Source organism: Enhydra lutris, unplaced genomic scaffold (genome assembly GCF_002288905.1).
Source record: "Enhydra lutris kenyoni isolate GAN:26980312 unplaced genomic scaffold, ASM228890v2 scaffoldscaffold13, whole genome shotgun sequence".
In the NCBI taxonomy this organism is placed as follows: domain Eukaryota; kingdom Metazoa; phylum Chordata; class Mammalia; order Carnivora; family Mustelidae; genus Enhydra; species Enhydra lutris.
Window position 1 is genome coordinate 38,977,732 of NW_019154097.1, and position 16,263 is coordinate 38,993,994.

General features: G+C 64.2%; 2 protein-coding genes across 2 annotated transcripts in view; one reads left to right on the top strand and one right to left on the bottom strand.

The window, feature by feature from the left end:
- Positions 1–1,499: 1,499 nt before the first annotated feature.
- On the top strand, positions 1,500–2,541 carry LOC111145529 (family with sequence similarity 163 member B). Its single transcript, XM_022500443.1, has 2 exons — positions 1,500–1,592; positions 2,140–2,541. The coding sequence occupies exons 1-2, from the start codon at positions 1,500–1,502 to the stop codon at positions 2,539–2,541; spliced, it is 495 nt and encodes a 164-aa protein (XP_022356151.1).
- Positions 2,542–6,039: 3,498 nt separating this feature from the next.
- Positions 6,040–16,263, bottom strand: part of LOC111146096 (ADAMTS like 2) — a 29,538-nt gene continuing 19,314 nt past the window's right edge. The window contains exons 11-18 of the mRNA XM_022501479.1: positions 15,157–15,254; positions 11,575–11,701; positions 10,581–10,794; positions 10,337–10,492; positions 9,675–9,845; positions 9,119–9,295; positions 7,060–7,204; positions 6,040–6,206 (exon numbers count right to left, since the gene is read on the bottom strand). Coding sequence (XP_022357187.1) covers positions 6,088–6,206; positions 7,060–7,204; positions 9,119–9,295; positions 9,675–9,845; positions 10,337–10,492; positions 10,581–10,794; positions 11,575–11,701; positions 15,157–15,254 — 1,207 coding nt within the window. The 3' untranslated portion in view covers positions 6,040–6,087. The remainder of the gene's footprint in view (positions 6,207–7,059; positions 7,205–9,118; positions 9,296–9,674; positions 9,846–10,336; positions 10,493–10,580; positions 10,795–11,574; positions 11,702–15,156; positions 15,255–16,263) is intronic.

Genomic DNA, 16,263 nt, shown 5'->3' on the forward strand with positions numbered 1-16,263 from the left:
GAAGGGATTATAGTGTTCAAAAGGTCACTCTTTGCGGCCCCTGATGAAATAATGGGTCTCGGGGACAACCCCACAGGCTGTTAATTCGACCAGGTAGAGGGGCCAATGCGGAACTTTCCGGTGGAGGAACTGGTTATTCTCGACACGACGTCGAGAGGGACGGAGTCTCAGTCCCTGGAAATGATGTGACCGGAAGCCAGTGTAGGGACAAAACAGCAATAGAGGGCCACGGCCACGGCCACTGGAGGAGACCCAGCCAGCTCCAGGACAGGGAAAATTCTGTCAGAGAAATGACCCAGTTTCTTTGATAAACAACCTGGCGGGGAGTGGACGAGGAGAGGGGAGGGAACGGACATGTTCTAGAGTCAAAAAAGCCAAATGTGGCTGGAGCCTGATTTGAACCAACTGTAAAACGGCATTTTGGAGCTGATGGAAGGAAGCTGAACACAGACCGGGTATTTTTGTTTTTTTAAGTCTTTATCTGTCCAATTTTGCACTAAACTGATACGCTCTGGGCTTTCCTGTACTATCCTTAATTTCGCCCCCCACCCCACGCCATACCCCTGCAGAAGAGGGAGGGCAAATTAGAGCAGGGTGTGTAGGAGCCGGCGACCGCCCGCTCGCGGGAGAGGCCTGCTGCCATCCCGGAACGTCGCAAGCCGTCGTCAAACCTTTGTAACTTGGACCAGGCCCTGGAGAGAACTGCTGTCAGTGACTGCTCCCCGCAGGGAGCTTTCGTCCTAGACCGGGTTCACCGGCGCCCGGCTGGACGGTCAGCACGGCTAACTGGAGCGGGCCAAGGACGCACATCCGTCCTGTTTTGGTGTCTGTGACTTGTGCCGTGACGGAGAGTTTACAAAGGGCCTTGTCCTTTGCCCTAGAAAGCCCACTTCCAAGAATTTAGCTACAACGGCGCTTACCGAAACACATCCACTCAGAGTATCTTTTTCAGACCACCGCTTTACGTGCTTTACCCCAACAAAAAACCTTTACAAGAAACCAGATCGGTTATGTCATAGGATGGGATATGCCTAGAAATCATGTCGCAGGAGAAAATGTAATGATATGGAAAAATAAGGAAGATCCTGTTAGGTTACAAAACCATATGTTCAGCTTGACTGTGTTTGGGTGAATTTAAAAATGCGTGAGCTCGGGAGAGCCATGCTGGAAGGGCGCCATTCCCTGAGAGCGTGCTACACCGAGTGCTGAAGGGCGCCCTCACGGAATCTTCTGGGAGCCCCGGGAGCCAGGCCGGGGTGTGCCGCTAGCATCAGCCCTTCCAGGTATGGAGGCCAGGCCCGGAGGGGGAGGGGCAGAGCTGGCCTGGGTCTCCTCCTGCCCCTCCCTCCTGCACGGACGCCCTGGGGTTTCTATGTCCCCCTTTCAGCCCATCTCCCCGACTCCCCGAGCGGGGAGGGCTGCTTCGGCCGTGAGGAAGCGAGGGTGCTCCAGGGACGCTGGTGGCATGTGTTGCAGGCCGTTGATGGAGAAGGGGGCGGATGACAGCCGGGACAGTGGTCATCACTGGGGGCATCTTGGCGACTGTGATTCTGCTCTGCATCATTGCCGTTCTGTGCTACTGTCGGCTCCAGGTACTGCCCCCCGACGCTGAGGCGGGTGCGAGGAGGGAGCCCCCACCCTACCCACAAGGGCTGGGGCCCGGGAAGAGGGAAAGGGTCGGGTCCTGCAGAAGGTGCAAAGCAGACGGCCCTGGCCTGGGACCCAGATGTGGGGGCTCAGGATGGGGGCCACCGGGGGCGCCTCGCCTAGGAGAGGCCAGGAGGCGTAGGGAGGCACTTAGCCAGGGGCACGCAACAGCCGAGCAGGGGAGCGCGGGGGAGCCCCTGGGCCCTCCACATCTCCCCGAGGGGAGGGGAAGCCCTGAGTGCAGGGCAAGGCAGCCCAGCCCAGCACCCACCTTCAGGCTGCCTGAGCCCTCTGTGCCTCAGTTTCCCCACCTGCAAAATGGCGATGATCCTTGGCCTGCCTCCTGCAGGGATGAAACCCGCCAGGTCCTCCCTGCGGCGTTCGGTGGGGGTGGGGGTGGCGGGGGGTCCGGCCGGAGCGTGCTCCCTGCAACGTGGCCGCCCCGCATGGGGGGTGGGCAGGAGCCGGGGCTCACCAGCCCTCTGCCTGCAGTATTATTGCTGCAAGAAGGACGAGTCGGAGGAGGACGAAGAGGAGCCTGACTTCGCCGTGCACTCGCACCTGCCTCCGCTGCCCGGCAGCCACAACCTCGTGCTGACCAACGGGCCGGCGCTCTACCCGGCTGCCTCCACCTCCTTCAGCCAGAAGACCCCGCAGGCCCGTGCCCTCTGCCGCAGCTGCTCCCACTACGAGCCGCCCACCTTCTTCCTGCAGGAGCCCGAGGACGAGGGCGTGCGCAACGGCGGGGAGCGCGTGGCCTACCAGAGCATCGGCCAGGAGGACGCGGAGCTGTCCCCTGGGGGCTTTGGGGGGCTGCAGGCGCTCAACCCCAACCGCCTGTCGGCCATGCGGGAGGCCTTCTCCCGCAGCCGCAGCGTCAGCACCGACGTCTGAGCCGCCCGGCCCGCCCCACGGCTCCCCAGACCATGGTGGGGTGTCCGGGGCACACCGGCCTGGCCCCAGGCTGGGACCAGGGCTCGGGCCAGCCCTCCTCACCTCCCTGTCACCATGGGGGCCCACTGGGGAGCTCGGTGGCTCACGGCCGGGGTAAGGCGCAGTGAACACCCGGGTGGCCACCAGAGGCAGGGGCTGCGGACCCCGGGTCAGGCAGGCACAGGTGAGCCGAGGCTCCCAGGTGAGCAGGTCACAGGACAGGGCAGGGCTCCAGGGTGGAGACATCAGGCTCCCGACAATGTGGCTGCCCTGCCCCTGACTGTGGCCATCCCTGCCTGGGAACCTGACCCCGTCCCCCGATCCCTGGGCCTCTGCCTTCCCACCTGTTCGACAAGGAGGTGGCAGCCGCAATGCCACCGGCCTGGAAGCAGGTACAGACCAAGTATCGTGTCCGGGGAGGGGGCCGCTGCCTCCGCCTCCCTCCCCCGCACGCACGCCCCCCTGGCTTCCAGTGCCAGGCTGCTGAGACACTCTTTGGGCCGGGCCCTCTGCAGATGCCCTCAAGGAGCTGGAGGGGCCGCTCACAGCCCCAGCTGGCTTTCTGGTGAAAGAGGGAGGCACAGAGGGAGGAGGAAGCCACGTGCTGACCACCTCCCTCAGGAACGTGCATCCTTTGGGACGCGCCCAGGTCCGAAGTTCTAGGGGGCTGGGCAGACAGAGCAAGGATCAGGACCTGAAAGCCCCCCTGTCTCCCCGTGAGGCCTGGGACAGGCCCTCCCACCCACTGGGCCTCAGCTTCCGGGAGCCCTTCAAGCTCTGGTCCCCAGGGGAGACACCCCAAGCTCTCCCACCCAGCCCCTGTGTCTCAGCGGGGGGTCTGGGAGCAAGGCCCATGATCCTGCCCTCTGTCCATGGAGGATCTCTGAGCCCACTCGCCGGGGTCCCCCCAGGAGCCCACCCTCCAGCTCTATCCATCCAGCTGGGGAATGCCCAATGGCCACCCCAGGAAAATGCTCCAAATCTAGGGGCCCCAGGCATGGGGAACGCAGCTCCCCCACCCAGCCAGAGGCAGCCTTTCCTGCTCTGCAGCAGGGCCCCAGAGTGCCCTGCCTTCTTGGGGCCCGCCACGGAGCCCCCAGGGTTGGGTCACCCCTGTCTGCCAGGGAGACAGGCCAAGCTCCCCATTAAGCCCATTCCTAAAAGGCAAACTGATCTTTGAGGGCCCCTGGCTCAGGGCGGCCTGAGCGGCTGCTTCTTGCCGGAGGCTCTGAAGGGTGGAGTGGTCGGGCGTGAGCAGAGCTGGGGAAGACGTTCCTGTCTTTAGCTTTCTGGATTATTTCTCCTTCTTCCTTTCTCCTCCTGCCTCAGTCTGGACACACCAGTGGAATCCGTCCCCGACTTTCCTGAAGCCCGAGCTCCCCGCCTTTGTGGGGCCCCATGACTTTGTTTTGTGCATTTGCTTGGGGGGTGGGCTGGGGTGGGGGGCGAGCCCCGGGAGGTGGCACTCCCTGCGGCGGTCCTGTTCCGGGTTCCTCTTTCCTTCTCTGGTCTCTAGTCTCTGTGTAGATTCATAGATCCTCTTGAAATGAGATAAGAACCCCTCCCTGTGAGCTCACGCAGCCACACTGCGGGGACCTGCGGGGAGCAGGTGCTCCCTGGGAAAAGCGAAAACCAATAAAAGTCATCTCCAGCACCACTGCGCTGCCGCCGCGCCTTCAGTCCCCCGGGACTCCAGGCCAGCCCAGAGCCCTCCCGGCACTTCCTGGGAAGGCGTGGCGTGAAGCCCCGTGTAGGACGGAGTCGGCCTGTCCTCTCCCATCCAGGAGGATCAGCCATAGCACGCCGCGTCTCAGGGTGTTTCCCAGGGCGATCCTGTCTATGGGCCGCGGCTGGGAGCCACTTCTAGACTCTGAAGTCCTAGAGCACGGGGCGGAGGAGACGGGCTGGGTCACCTGGGACAAGGGCTGGATGGTCTCTGGGCCTGTGCTAGCAGCAACACGCTGGGGTGAGATCGATGCCCGCTCCACAGGGCTCTTAGGGCGTGTGTGACACAGAGCCCTGCCCACAGTGAGTGCACATGTTGCTGGAAAGCGGGGGGGGGGGGGGGGGGGCCAGGGGGCAGGGGGGGGGGGGGGAGAGGAGAGGATGACAACAGGGCACAGCAGCAGGGTGCATCGGGGGCCTAGACCCCTGGATTGAGGTGACCCACCTCTCCTGGAACTGAGCTGGGGACCCCACCGCCTCAGTGGCCTTCAACAACCACCCCCATAACAGCCCCCCTAATGCCGTCCTGAACACCGTGCGGTGACCCTGCTCTGGCCCCGGTTTGGGGAGCCGCAGGCCGTGCATCCCAGGGAAGCCACCTGTCCCTGAAGGAGACAATTCCTGTAGCCTCCTGGGCCCTGCGGCCCTCTCACATCCAGAGGTGGGTGGACACCCCGGGCCTCCTTCCCTCCACCGAAGGCCTCCCTCCCCCCAGAAGCTTTGTGCTCACTGCTTCTTCTTCTGCACGCCCTTCCCCACCCCGTCATCCAGGGGAAGGACTCCTATCGCCAGACTGGCCTAAATATCACCTCCTCCAGGAAGCCCTCCTGGGGCCCCTCCTCCCTCGCCAAGTCCAGATTAAGTAGACCCTTCTACGAGGTCCAGAAATGGTAGGGATGGAGGGCCCCACCTGCCTGATTTCCCTACACACACCCGGAGGCGGGGCCTTTTCTCCCGAGGTTTAGGACACGCAATCCCTCCAGCCCCCCGAGCCCCGTCCCCAGCTTCCACACCAGTGAGTGGGCATGAGACTGGCTCGGTTCTGAGTACATCAGAGTCCTGATGCTCCCCGTCCCCTCACCCCCACAGGGGCCCCACCTCTGTTTGCCCCTGACGGGCCCCTCTCCAGGGAGACGCCGCAGCTCTCCCCGCGGCCTCAGCAAACCTTCCAGAACTCGCTAGCAGGACGGGCTGGACGGCCCGGCTCTCCGAGCCCGACTCCACCCCACCCCTCCTGCCGGAGCCACCAGGAGCCCGCGATGCCGCCATAAATACGACCACTTTATTGACATACAGGAGTACTGACGGATGACCATACCCTAGCGTGAGAAACAGTGCCTCCTCCCGGGGCGTAAAGTGCAGCGGGTCCCTCGTGCGCGATAGCTTCGTGTAACGAGGCGAGTGGATGCTAGTTGCGAGCTACGATTCCTCTGGAAGGAGCTCGCCTAGACGGGATCCGGGTCCGAGGTGGCCTCTGGACCCCCTGACCGCCCCAGCCCTCCTCGACCCCGTAGCCCCGCGGGGGGAGAGGACATTCCCAGGCTCCTCCGGTGGGGCTGGGTGCCGGGCCGGGTGCTGGGGGGTGGGAACCACAAACACACCGTCCTCGTCGCTCCAAGAACACCTTCCCAGGCAGGGGCGGCTCTACTGGGGTGCTCTCCGTCCCCAGGGGGAGAGCAGAGGCTCAGTGGCTGGTCTTCACAGCCCGGCGCCCTCGGGAAGGGTGTCCATGGGGGGCCCCCAGGGGCGGGGTGCTCAGGTGTCTGAGAGGCGGCACAGGGCCTAGGAGTGCGGGGGTCTGCAGGAGCGGCAGCACGCCTTGCTGTAGTACCAGTGGCCACAGAGGTTCACCTTGATGGCCAGGGCACAGTTGGTGCCTGGCTGGTCCTGGCAGCTGTCATCTGGGGGAGGGACACGGTGTGGGGGAGGAGAGGAGGGCATCAGAGGCGGCCGAGGGCTGAGAACTCAACAGGACCAGACCCCCAACTTGTCTCCCCATCTGCGGGAGCTGGGGCTCCTCGCAGGTGGTCCAGGCAGCAGAGCACCCGGGGTCAGGTGGCCCCTACCTCCCATTATCCCAGGTGCAGGGGCAGTGGTGCCCCCCAGCCCGCCTCGGGCCCTTGAGCACCGCTCCTCTGCTGGCCCTCTCCTGCCCCTGCTCCCAGCTCCCCAGGATGGCCCAGTATCCCCCCAGGGGTTTGATCTGTGCACAGGAAGGGCAATGCCCAGAGCCAGGTCTGGAGGACTCCTTGACTTCACTTCCCAGGAGGCCCACAGGCACACAGGCGTCCCCTCTGCTGAGCAGGCACGAAGCCACTCATCACCTTCCCAGGTGCCCCCGCGGAGCCCAGCACCCGTCCCTCTTCCAGGCACTCAAGCCCCACGTCAGCCCGCACCCGCCAGCCTCCTGCGCCCGGCCCCTGAGCTAAGCGCCCTGTTCAGGCCAAGTCATCCTGGATTGGGGGACCTCGCCCACAGCCGGCCCCACCTTCTGAAGCCAGATGCCCGTCTTCGCACGGCTCCCGGGGACCCTGAGCCCAGTCGGGTCTCACTTGCTGCCCTGCCCACCTCACCTCCCAGCCAGGCTCAGCCATTCTGCAGCGGGGGGTGGGGGGTGGGGGGTGGAGCCTTGTTTCCCCGTAGGACTTGCCGTCAGAGCCACTAAACCACTGAATCCTCCTGGCGCCTCAGCTAACACCTGCTCACCCCTCGGCCTCTGGCTCTGCCCACCTTTGTCGGCCTCCCCCTTCTCACCTGGGGGCTCCGTAGGGCAAGGCTGCAGGTCACAGGCCTGCCTGCCGATGGGCTTCACCAGCGGGTCGCAGCCCCGGACGATGTCTGTCCCCTGGTAGCATTTCACGTCTCGCATCCGCACGCCCACACCACAGGTCTTGGTGCACTGATGAGAGGGACAGCATGACCTAAGCCCCCCTCCCCACCTGGCAAGACAGGGCTTCTGGCCAAAGAGGGAGCCCACCCCTCCCCCCAGGCTGCTGAGTCACAGCGGGCCGGCCTGGGTGGGGGTCACAAAGCCTGACACTCATCTCCACCCAGGACTGCTCAGCTTCACCATTTGCACCATGAAGTCGTGCCCCCCCCCTCCTCACTGTCCCTGGGTGGGTCCTTCGGTTTCAGCTTTCCTGGGGCCCGTGGATTGGAACTCTCCAGACTCACGGGGCCATGGCTGATGGAGAACACTGGTTTCCACTCCAGTAAAATAATTGTGTTTGTCGTGGGCCAATTAAGCCCATCTTCCAAAATCGCCACTCCCACCCGCGGCTCCCCCGTCCAGATGTTCCCCTTGGAAAACCCCGCTGAGCTACCCGAACACCAGGGACATCTGCTGACCCCAGATGCCCCGCCAGCCTCCTGCCAAGACCCGACAGGCAGTGGATCCCTCTTGCTTCCCCAGCTTGGGTGACCCCACATCACCCAGGCACATCTGGGACCTGAGCCTTCGGTTCCCTAAGGGGTCCAAGGTGGGGGAAGGCCCCAGCCCTGGACCCACCCCACTTAACTGATTTAGACTCAGCAAAGAGGACCATCCGCCCACTCCCAGAGTCAGGGGCAAGAGGAGGTCAGATTGGCACTGGCACAGAGGACCGCCCACTGCAGGTGGGTACCCTGAGGAGCCTCTGACTGTGGCCCCAGAGGGCACCCTCTGCCCGGCGGGGACTGGAGAGGAAGGACCGCTGGGAGGAGTAAACACTTATGGAGCCCGCGTCCCAGGGGGGGCGGCCGCAGGGACAAGACGCCAGAGGTCCACACGCCCACCGCGGTCGGTCTGCGTCAGTCACCCCGCACCCACACATCGTCAATAGGGCAATATGGGGATGTCCCCGCCGAGCTCTCAGTCCATTTTGGGGGAACCTGCTCCCTCTTTGTGGCTCCCCTCACTTCCAAGTCTTGGCATCCAACCCCCAGCACACCACTCGCACCTGGGAGGCCCCGGGCCCACCTCCGCAGCCGCCCTGTCTTCTGAAGCTGGCTCTTCCCTCAGCAGCCCCTCAGCCACACCTGATGCCCTCCCCACCCTCCCCTCCCAGCCAGGCTGGGTGGGACGGGAGGGTGGGACCTTGACCCCCACCCTCAGCCCCTTTCCTTCTCCCCAGGTGGGTCCTTCTGTGGGCCACGCAAAGTGGATGAATGGGCGCGGTTTGCTCTTGAACGAGCTTGCGTGCTGTAGGAGGCAGAGGTCCCATGTGGGGCAAGACTGGCGTCACCTTAAGTCTTTCCACTGGGAACCCTGAGCCCACGTGGGGGAGCAGCACTCATGGAACCCCCAGACTCACCCTGTCTTACACACTCCCCAAATCTTCACCTTGAACTCTAAGATTTGGGCATTTGGCCTCCAATGTCCTAGCGACCAAGACCATGGAAGCCTGGGGTGTTATGTCAAGGCACACAGCAGAACATCACGGCCGAGTGTCCGGGGCTCCCCGTCCCACACGACACCTTGCAGTGTCCATCTCGTGTCCCCCTTGCTCCCCCCAGTATGAGTGCCCATGAGGACACTGAGGCCGGAGACTCTGGAGACCCCAGGTCACATGGCCTAGCCACAGCGGCACTGGCCCCGGGGCTCCCGTTCTCTCCCCCCTCCCCAGTGACATTCAAAGACCACTCAGGCCTCCCTTTCTGCCACCCCTTGAAAGCGGACAGGATCACTAGGTGGAGAGAGGTCTGGGGGCCCAGGAGGGGTGTTGTTGCTAAGGACACATGAGGAGACCACAGCGGGGATGAGTGAGGGCCGCTTATGGCAGGACCGGAACTCAGGGCCAGCCCGAGAGCGCAGAGGGGCTGGCGGCGTGCTCACCTCGGACCACGGGCTGGTGTACCACTTGAAGCAAGGTCTCTCGAAGCAGGTGCTCTCCTCGGGGGGCTTCTTGGCGAGCCCGCACTCGGGGCCACTGCGGGTCTGTGGCTTCCCGTTGGCCAGCTCCATGCACAAGACCAGCCTCTTCTTCACACCTCGGCCACAGGTGGTGTTACACTGAGGCCAGGGGACAGATGGGGCCGGGTCAGAGGCCAGAGGCCAGGAGGACTAGAACATCGCACACGCGACTACGCGATACGGCCTGGTCCGTAAGGACCAGCTGGAAACGTAGGTGTCCCTGGCAGACAGGTGAGCTCTTTGGTCGAAAACCATAGGGCCCCAGACACATTGGATCAAAAGCAATTGTGCAGAAAACCAACTGTTTTGAGACAGAATGGTGCGTGACCATTTGTCCCAAGCGGACGTGGCTAATAGTGGGCCCACCCACAGCAGCTTGGTGAGAACCACGGGTCCAGAGGGCAAGTCAGTGACCGGCCGGCTGGTGGGCAGACGAGGTGGTCACGGGAACAGACGGCTGCTGGCCCCGGGCACTCACCCGCTCCCAGTCCTGGGCCAGCCAGTGGGCGGGGCAGTTCTTGTCCCCGCAGGGGTGGATGGCCAGAGGCTTGGTCTCCGTCTGGCACTGGGACTCCGGCACCACCCGGCCGTCACCGGTCTTGCAGTACACGTGCCGGATCATTCGGCCGTGGCCGCAGCTCCCGCTGCACTGTAGAGAGAGGCTGGGGTTAGGGGCGGGGCCCTCCCCAAGTCCCCCCACCTGCTGCGTCCCAGAGAGGACCGGCTCCCCGGGCAGCAGCGTGGGGAGGGAGCAGTTGCCATGGCAACCACTTTTTAAATAACATTTTCTGTTCTAATTACAGAAATATTCCATGCTGGGTGAAAAACAGACACAGAAAAGCACACCTAAAATACCTAAAAAGGTCATCGTGTACCCAGCACCCACAGGGGACCCCAGTGAGCAGCTGAGTGTCTGTGACAGACAAGAGACCCGGAGACAGACAGACGGGGAGGTCACAAGAAAGGGTTAGATTCCTCATAATAACAGGGAGAGCGGCTGGTTAGGTGTTCTAACCCCACGTCCTTGCTCGAGACAAACAGGGAGACTGAGGGGCCGCAGGGCGAGGGGTGGGGACCCACTGTCCTCGGGCAGGGGTGGCAGCCCCCCCCCACCGCGCCCCAGCCGGGCCCTGCCCTCACCGGGCCCCAGTCGGAGACAGTCCACTGGCGGTCGCAGGGGGGGCCCGTGCAGTCCTTCTCCCCCACGGGCCTGGTGTTGGGGTCACACAGCTTCTCATCCTCTGAGCAGCGGATATCCCTGGTCACCACGCTGTGCTCCCCACACTTGGCGGTGCACTGCGAGCAGGCGCGGGAGCGCGGGGTCAGGGCGGCCCCGTGCGCGGCCCCTGGGCGCGCGGACCCGCTCGGCCGCGCACGCGCTCACCTCGGACCACTCGGACATCTCCCACTGCGGCCCGCACGCCGGGTTGCGGCACGTCTTGCGCTCCTCGGGCCGCACAGCCTCGGCCGCCTCGCACAGGTCACTGTACACGGAGCTGTCGAAGCCGGGGGACAGCATCTTCCAGCAGCGCACGATGCGGAACTGGTAGCCCTCGCCGCAGGTGCGCGAGCACTCGCTCCAGCTGCTGGTCTCCCACCTGCCTCGGGAGGGGCCGCCTTCAGAGACCCCCCCTCCCTCCCTGCGGCGGGAACCCCGTGCAACCCCTGGCCGGGGAGAATGTACCCCGTCTGCGTCCACAGTCACACGGGGCTGAACCACCCAGGGAGCTGGTGAGGCCCCAGGGTGGAGGCCCTGAGCCCCCCGGGAGTCACCCAAGATCGGGCGTGGGGTCCTGTGCCCTGAGCCTGCGCGCAGCCAGCCTGCCTAGCAGCCCACGTGGCCTCCACCTGCCTCCCCGCCGGCCCTCCCCACAAGCCCTGGCTTTCCAGCCACCTCAGGACCCGTGTCCTGGCCTTGTTCTATGGCTTACACTGTTGCTTCCGCCCAAGGTGCCCTCCCTGCTTCTATGCGAGGTCATGCTTCAGTGTCCCTGAGCCCTGTGCTGCCCCCCATGGGGGCTCCCGGGGGCAAGGGCAGGCCCCAGCCGCATAGCCAGCTTCTCAGAAGGGAGCAAATATGCAGGAGGCAGAGGGCCCAGATGTGGCGAGCTGGAGGAGGAGAGGTGTGTGGCCTTGGGCTCCTTGGGGACCCCATCATGGTCACGACTGGGAAGAGAACGTGCTTAGGGCCCAGTCTCTGGCCCTTCGTGCTGCAGCGTGGGACAGGGCAGACCAGCTTTACACACCAACCCAGTCCCCGCCCACGAAGCCCGTGGTGGGGGCAGGATGCTAGCCAATTCCTGCTGCTCCTCGGGCCGAGGTAGAGCCGCCCCCCAGCTGCCCCCACACCCCCGCCCAGGGCGCTGGGTGGCAGGCACCTGGGCTGGCACTCCCTCCCGGCGCAGAACTCCTGGACGGGCTCGGGACGGGTGAGGGCATCACAGTAGCTGTCGTCCACCTCTATGCCGTCGTAGCGCACACACATAGCGTAGGTCGACATGACCCCTGGTTCAGGACACAGGAAGGGCCCGTGAGCCCCAGGCAAGTCCCTTGGAGACCAGCGGGTGGGCCACGTGAGCACAGACAGGTCACCTGACCTCTCAGAGGTCCCCGGGCTCGCACTGGGGATAACCGGCTTCTAGAACAGCAGCAGAGCCCAGTGAATACAGCTTCCTGGACCTGAACTCTCTGCGCCCGTGCCTCAGGGTCTGATCCCTCATCGCACCCCCCACCCCTGCGCCATCCAGCTCAGAGTGGGCATCCACTTCGTTTGTCACAAACCCTGGGCTCAAACCGGCCCTTTATGGGTACAGAGGCAAATGCAGCCAGGTGTGACTGATTTTCACTCCTTCAGCAGCTGCCCAGCCCCATCAAGGGGAGGGTGGGTAGGTAGACGGGTGGGTGGATGGCTGTGGAGGGATGGACAGACAGGTGGCGGGTAGATGGACGGATGGATGTGGACGGACGTGGGTGGAGGGACAGACACTTTGGTGAGGAAATGGCAGAATGGGTGGGTGGGCAGGCGGGCGGCCGTGTTTGAGACTCGCATCGTTCCAGCCCCGTCTAGCTGCCCCCCAGGTGTTACAGTCAATCTTCGGACTCTCCCTGCCCTCCTGTGGCACATCGGAATCCTTAGCCGACTCTCTGGAACTTTCTCTAGTCACCACTATGTGTGTTGTGTGTTCACACTCCGTGGCGCCCCAGCACTCCATAAATCCCATCGGGGGACAATGTGTGGCGGGCCAGCTCTCGCCTGATACTCTTAGTTCTTTGACCCTCCCCCAACCCCCATCCCTCCTCTGGTCCTCTTGCCCCTGCAGCCCTGCCGAGGGCACTGTGAGGACGCCTGGGCCACACTCACTGAGCAGCAGCTGCATCCCTGCGAAGGAAGCAGGATGACACGGGGAGACTGGAGAGGGTCGGTGAAGGCCGGGTGGGGTTGGGGATTGTTGCTGCTGGTGTGTGTGGGTGAGAGAGAGAGAGAGATGGGGAGACCCAACCTCCCTGACGGAGATAACGGAGTCCTCCTCAATGGGGCTGCCGGTCCCCCAGGAGGAAATCAACTTCCCCGTTGATGGAGAGCCCCAGCCCTCCCTTGCCGGCGGCGCGCGTCTGAAAGCCGCCGTCTCTCCAAGCCCCAGGCCTGGATGGAACGAACCTGCCTGGGAAGCAGCCTACAAGGGTATTTTTTTTTTTTTTCTTTTTTCCGTAAAGGACGAGCCAGCTTACAATCACTCGCTCCTCGGGGCCAGCACTGGGCTGCGTCGTCTTTTGTCCTCTCTTGGGGGCCGGTGGAGGGGTGGGGGGGCCCTTCCTGGCCAAGTCTGCTTGGTAGTATTCCAGGCCTTGGAGACACCAGCTCGGGGGCCCAGGGAGGTCCAGGGCTGGGGACTTGCAGACCCTTGCCAAGTGCCTGATTATCCATTCAGACCTCACCACTGACCGGGAACACGGCAGGTCTGGAGCAAAAGGGACTGGGGTTCAGGACCCACTCCTTGTCTCCTTCATCACGGCGGGGTTGCAGGAACACTATGGGACTCTCCAGGCCTCAGCTTGGTCATCCCCAAGTTGGGAACCTCCCCGAGAGGCTGGGAGAGTCGAGGTACCAGTTTTCTTCGTCACATCCGTCTTGAGCGCTTTTCAAACCTCCTCATTCACGGGGCCTTCCCTTTAAGCAAAAGCGAGCAGGGAGCCTGGGCGCGTGAAACACAGATGGGCGTGCTGCACGGGCAGGGGTCGGGGCTCAGGGCCCACCGGCCCCACTACCCCCAGCCCTCACCCCGGAGGTGCCAAGGGGCCCCTGCTGTGTGCCTGTGATACCGCACAGACTCCATGGGCCCCAGAAGGCGTGTGACCCCACTACCACCTGGCCCGGCCTCGGCACCCTACAGAATGGGATTTCCAGAGTAGCTGGCCGGAGTCACAAGCTTCGAATTCGGTAGCATGTACAAGAGGTGGTGGCCAGGGGCCTATTCAGCAGGAACCCAACTCGGCCATTTCTGCCTCTTGCCTCCTGAGCCGAGCTGGGTGCCTTCGTGGTGATGGGGAGCTCACCCCCTACCAGGGCTGTTCATTTCGCTCCTGGCCAGCCTCGGGTAAAGGAGAGAGCTTCCTAGAGCAGAGCCCAGTCTGTCTGTCTCGCTTCCTTTCTCCTTTCACCCTCCTGTGTCCCTTGGTTCACAAGAGGCAGAGCCAGCCCGTCCCCCTGACTGGCGGCTCTGTGACCCAGGAAAAGTGGCTCTGTGTCCTTGCTGGGGACTGTCGTCCTCCCAGGGCCAGGCACTGGGTCCCCCACCACATCTCAAGTGCTGTCAGCTCCCCAGGGAGCCCTGCATCTGGGAGGGAAACAAGAGGCTCCCAGACACAGAGTGTCAGGACACCCGCAACGTCCCGGGGAGACTGGGGGGCTCTGTCCGACCCAGTCTGTGCACTGCCAAGACAGCCTCTGGCAAACCAGACTCCCCGCCCTCGCGTGCCCAGCCCCCTTGGGTCAGCCCGCTGAGGAGGCTCTCACGGCAGGGGAGCGGAGGGTGGCCGTCGTGGAGGCGGTGCCCATGTGCAGAGCTCCTACCCCGGGCATCTCCTATGCCAACTAGGGCTGCAGGAGGCACACGTGAGCCCACCCCGACCACCCACTGCCCAGGGTCCACCAGCGGCCTGCCTCATCCCCCCCTCAGGCCAGAGATGGCAGGGGCCAATGTGGGGGCGTGGTACAGGGTTGGGGGCATCACACACTTTGAGCATCAGCCCTGGGTGTTGACCCAAACACGAAGTCACAGGCGCGGGCGAGGTGGCCCTCGGGGTCTCCCTGCAATGCTTCCCACGGGTGCGGGCCCTGGGTCTGACTCTGAACATGCAGCAGCCCCCGGGGAGGGGAGCCCAGGTCCCCGGTGGCTGCCGTCAGCATCCCAACGCGGAGGTGGCCAGCCGTGCGGGCAGACAGACGCGGGTCCGAACCTCAGCTCGACACTTCCTAACTAACCACATGTGTCTGTCTGTCTAGGAGCGACCAAGGCGGGGGTGGGGGGTGGGGGTGGGTCTCTGTTCCCCTCCCACCTGCTCCCCTGACAAGGTCCTAGACTCTGCCCCCGTCCCCCGTGGGTTGAGCTCCCCTTCCTAAATTGCTATGAACAGAAGTAAAATCCTCACCACTTGGGCGGTCTAACTTTCAACCAAAAGGACGTCGGCCCTAACAAAATGCCATACAAGGAACGGCAGACAACGGTGTGTAGGGGGCAGCCGGCGCGACCCCCAAGAGGCCAGGCTGGACTGTGGTCTGGTGCGGCCCCTGGGAGCAGGAGGACGCCGACTCCTGTCCCCTCAAAATGCCGTCCCATCAGGAAATCAGGAGATAAGCTCCCTGGGGCGGGGGCACCTGCAGCTTCCCCCCCCCCCCCCCCCCCCCCCCCCCCCCCCGTGCAGGCAGGCTGAGCGCGTGCAGCCCGTCCGGCGGCCCGTACCTGTGGCACAGGTGGCACTGCAGGGCTCATGCGACGAGAGCTTCCACCGGTACATGTCCGCGGGGCTCACGCCCTGCTTACGCGCCTTGGGCCTGGTCCTGAAAGGGAGATGCAGAGAAGGGCATGAGCACTCCCGGAGGGGCTCTGGGCCCCCAGGCCGTGCCCTCAGGGAATAGGGAGCCTGACCCGGCCCCGGGCAGAGTCTACATTGTCAGAGTCAGCCCGTCTGCTGTTCAGAACAGGGGACAGGAGGGAGCACCGCAGGGAGGCACGTTTTGGGACGGAGCAGACGTTCGCCTCTTTCTGTCCTCGCCTGGGGCCGTCCAGGCACACAGCACGGCAGCGGCCCAGGCTCCAGGCTGGTGGCGAGTTCGGGGCTCACCCGCATGGCCGCCGCTCCCCGCACACGTGCTGGCTTCCCACGGTCGCCTCCCAGCACGGGCAAGCGGACTGCTTTCGACTCCCCCGCAAGGGACGCGGAAGGCCCCTTCCATGCTGAGAACGTGCCGGAATTCTCTAAGCCAGGACGCAGCTTGAACGGGGACACTAGCCATGCGGCCTCCCAGGATCAAAACAGCAAAGCCCAGCGGCAGACAGGGGAGTGGCCCATCCCCTCCAGACGCCCCTGCCCAGGTCTGCGATGGCCGTTGTGCAGGGAAGCTGGGGCCGCGCCAGCGACCAGCTATGACTCTTGGCCAGAGCCCGGGCGGCTGAAGCCAGCTATTGTTAGGACTGTTTGCTTCTTTGAACCAGCTGGTGTGCTGGGGCCCAGCCTCCGTATCCGGCGTGCAGGCCGGGTTTGGACTCAGCCGGGAAGGAGGGAAGCAGCGCCCCAGCCTCGGCTCCAAGGTATGGCCGCTGGCCCTGGAAGGCGGCCCCCAGAAGGGGACGTGGGGCGCCGCTTGCACACCGGACACTGCTCTGGTGCCCCGCGCCACTGCCCTTCACGCCCGTAGGGGCCGGCTGACGACTGCCCCGAGCTGCCACCCTTCCACGAGGCGTCCATGTGGGCACGTTCCCAGGTCCCTTCCTGGGGACCTGCGGCTCCCTCGGTGGCTGAGCTCAGTACAGGTTCCGGGGCGCACGCTCTGAAGGGCTTGCCCGTCC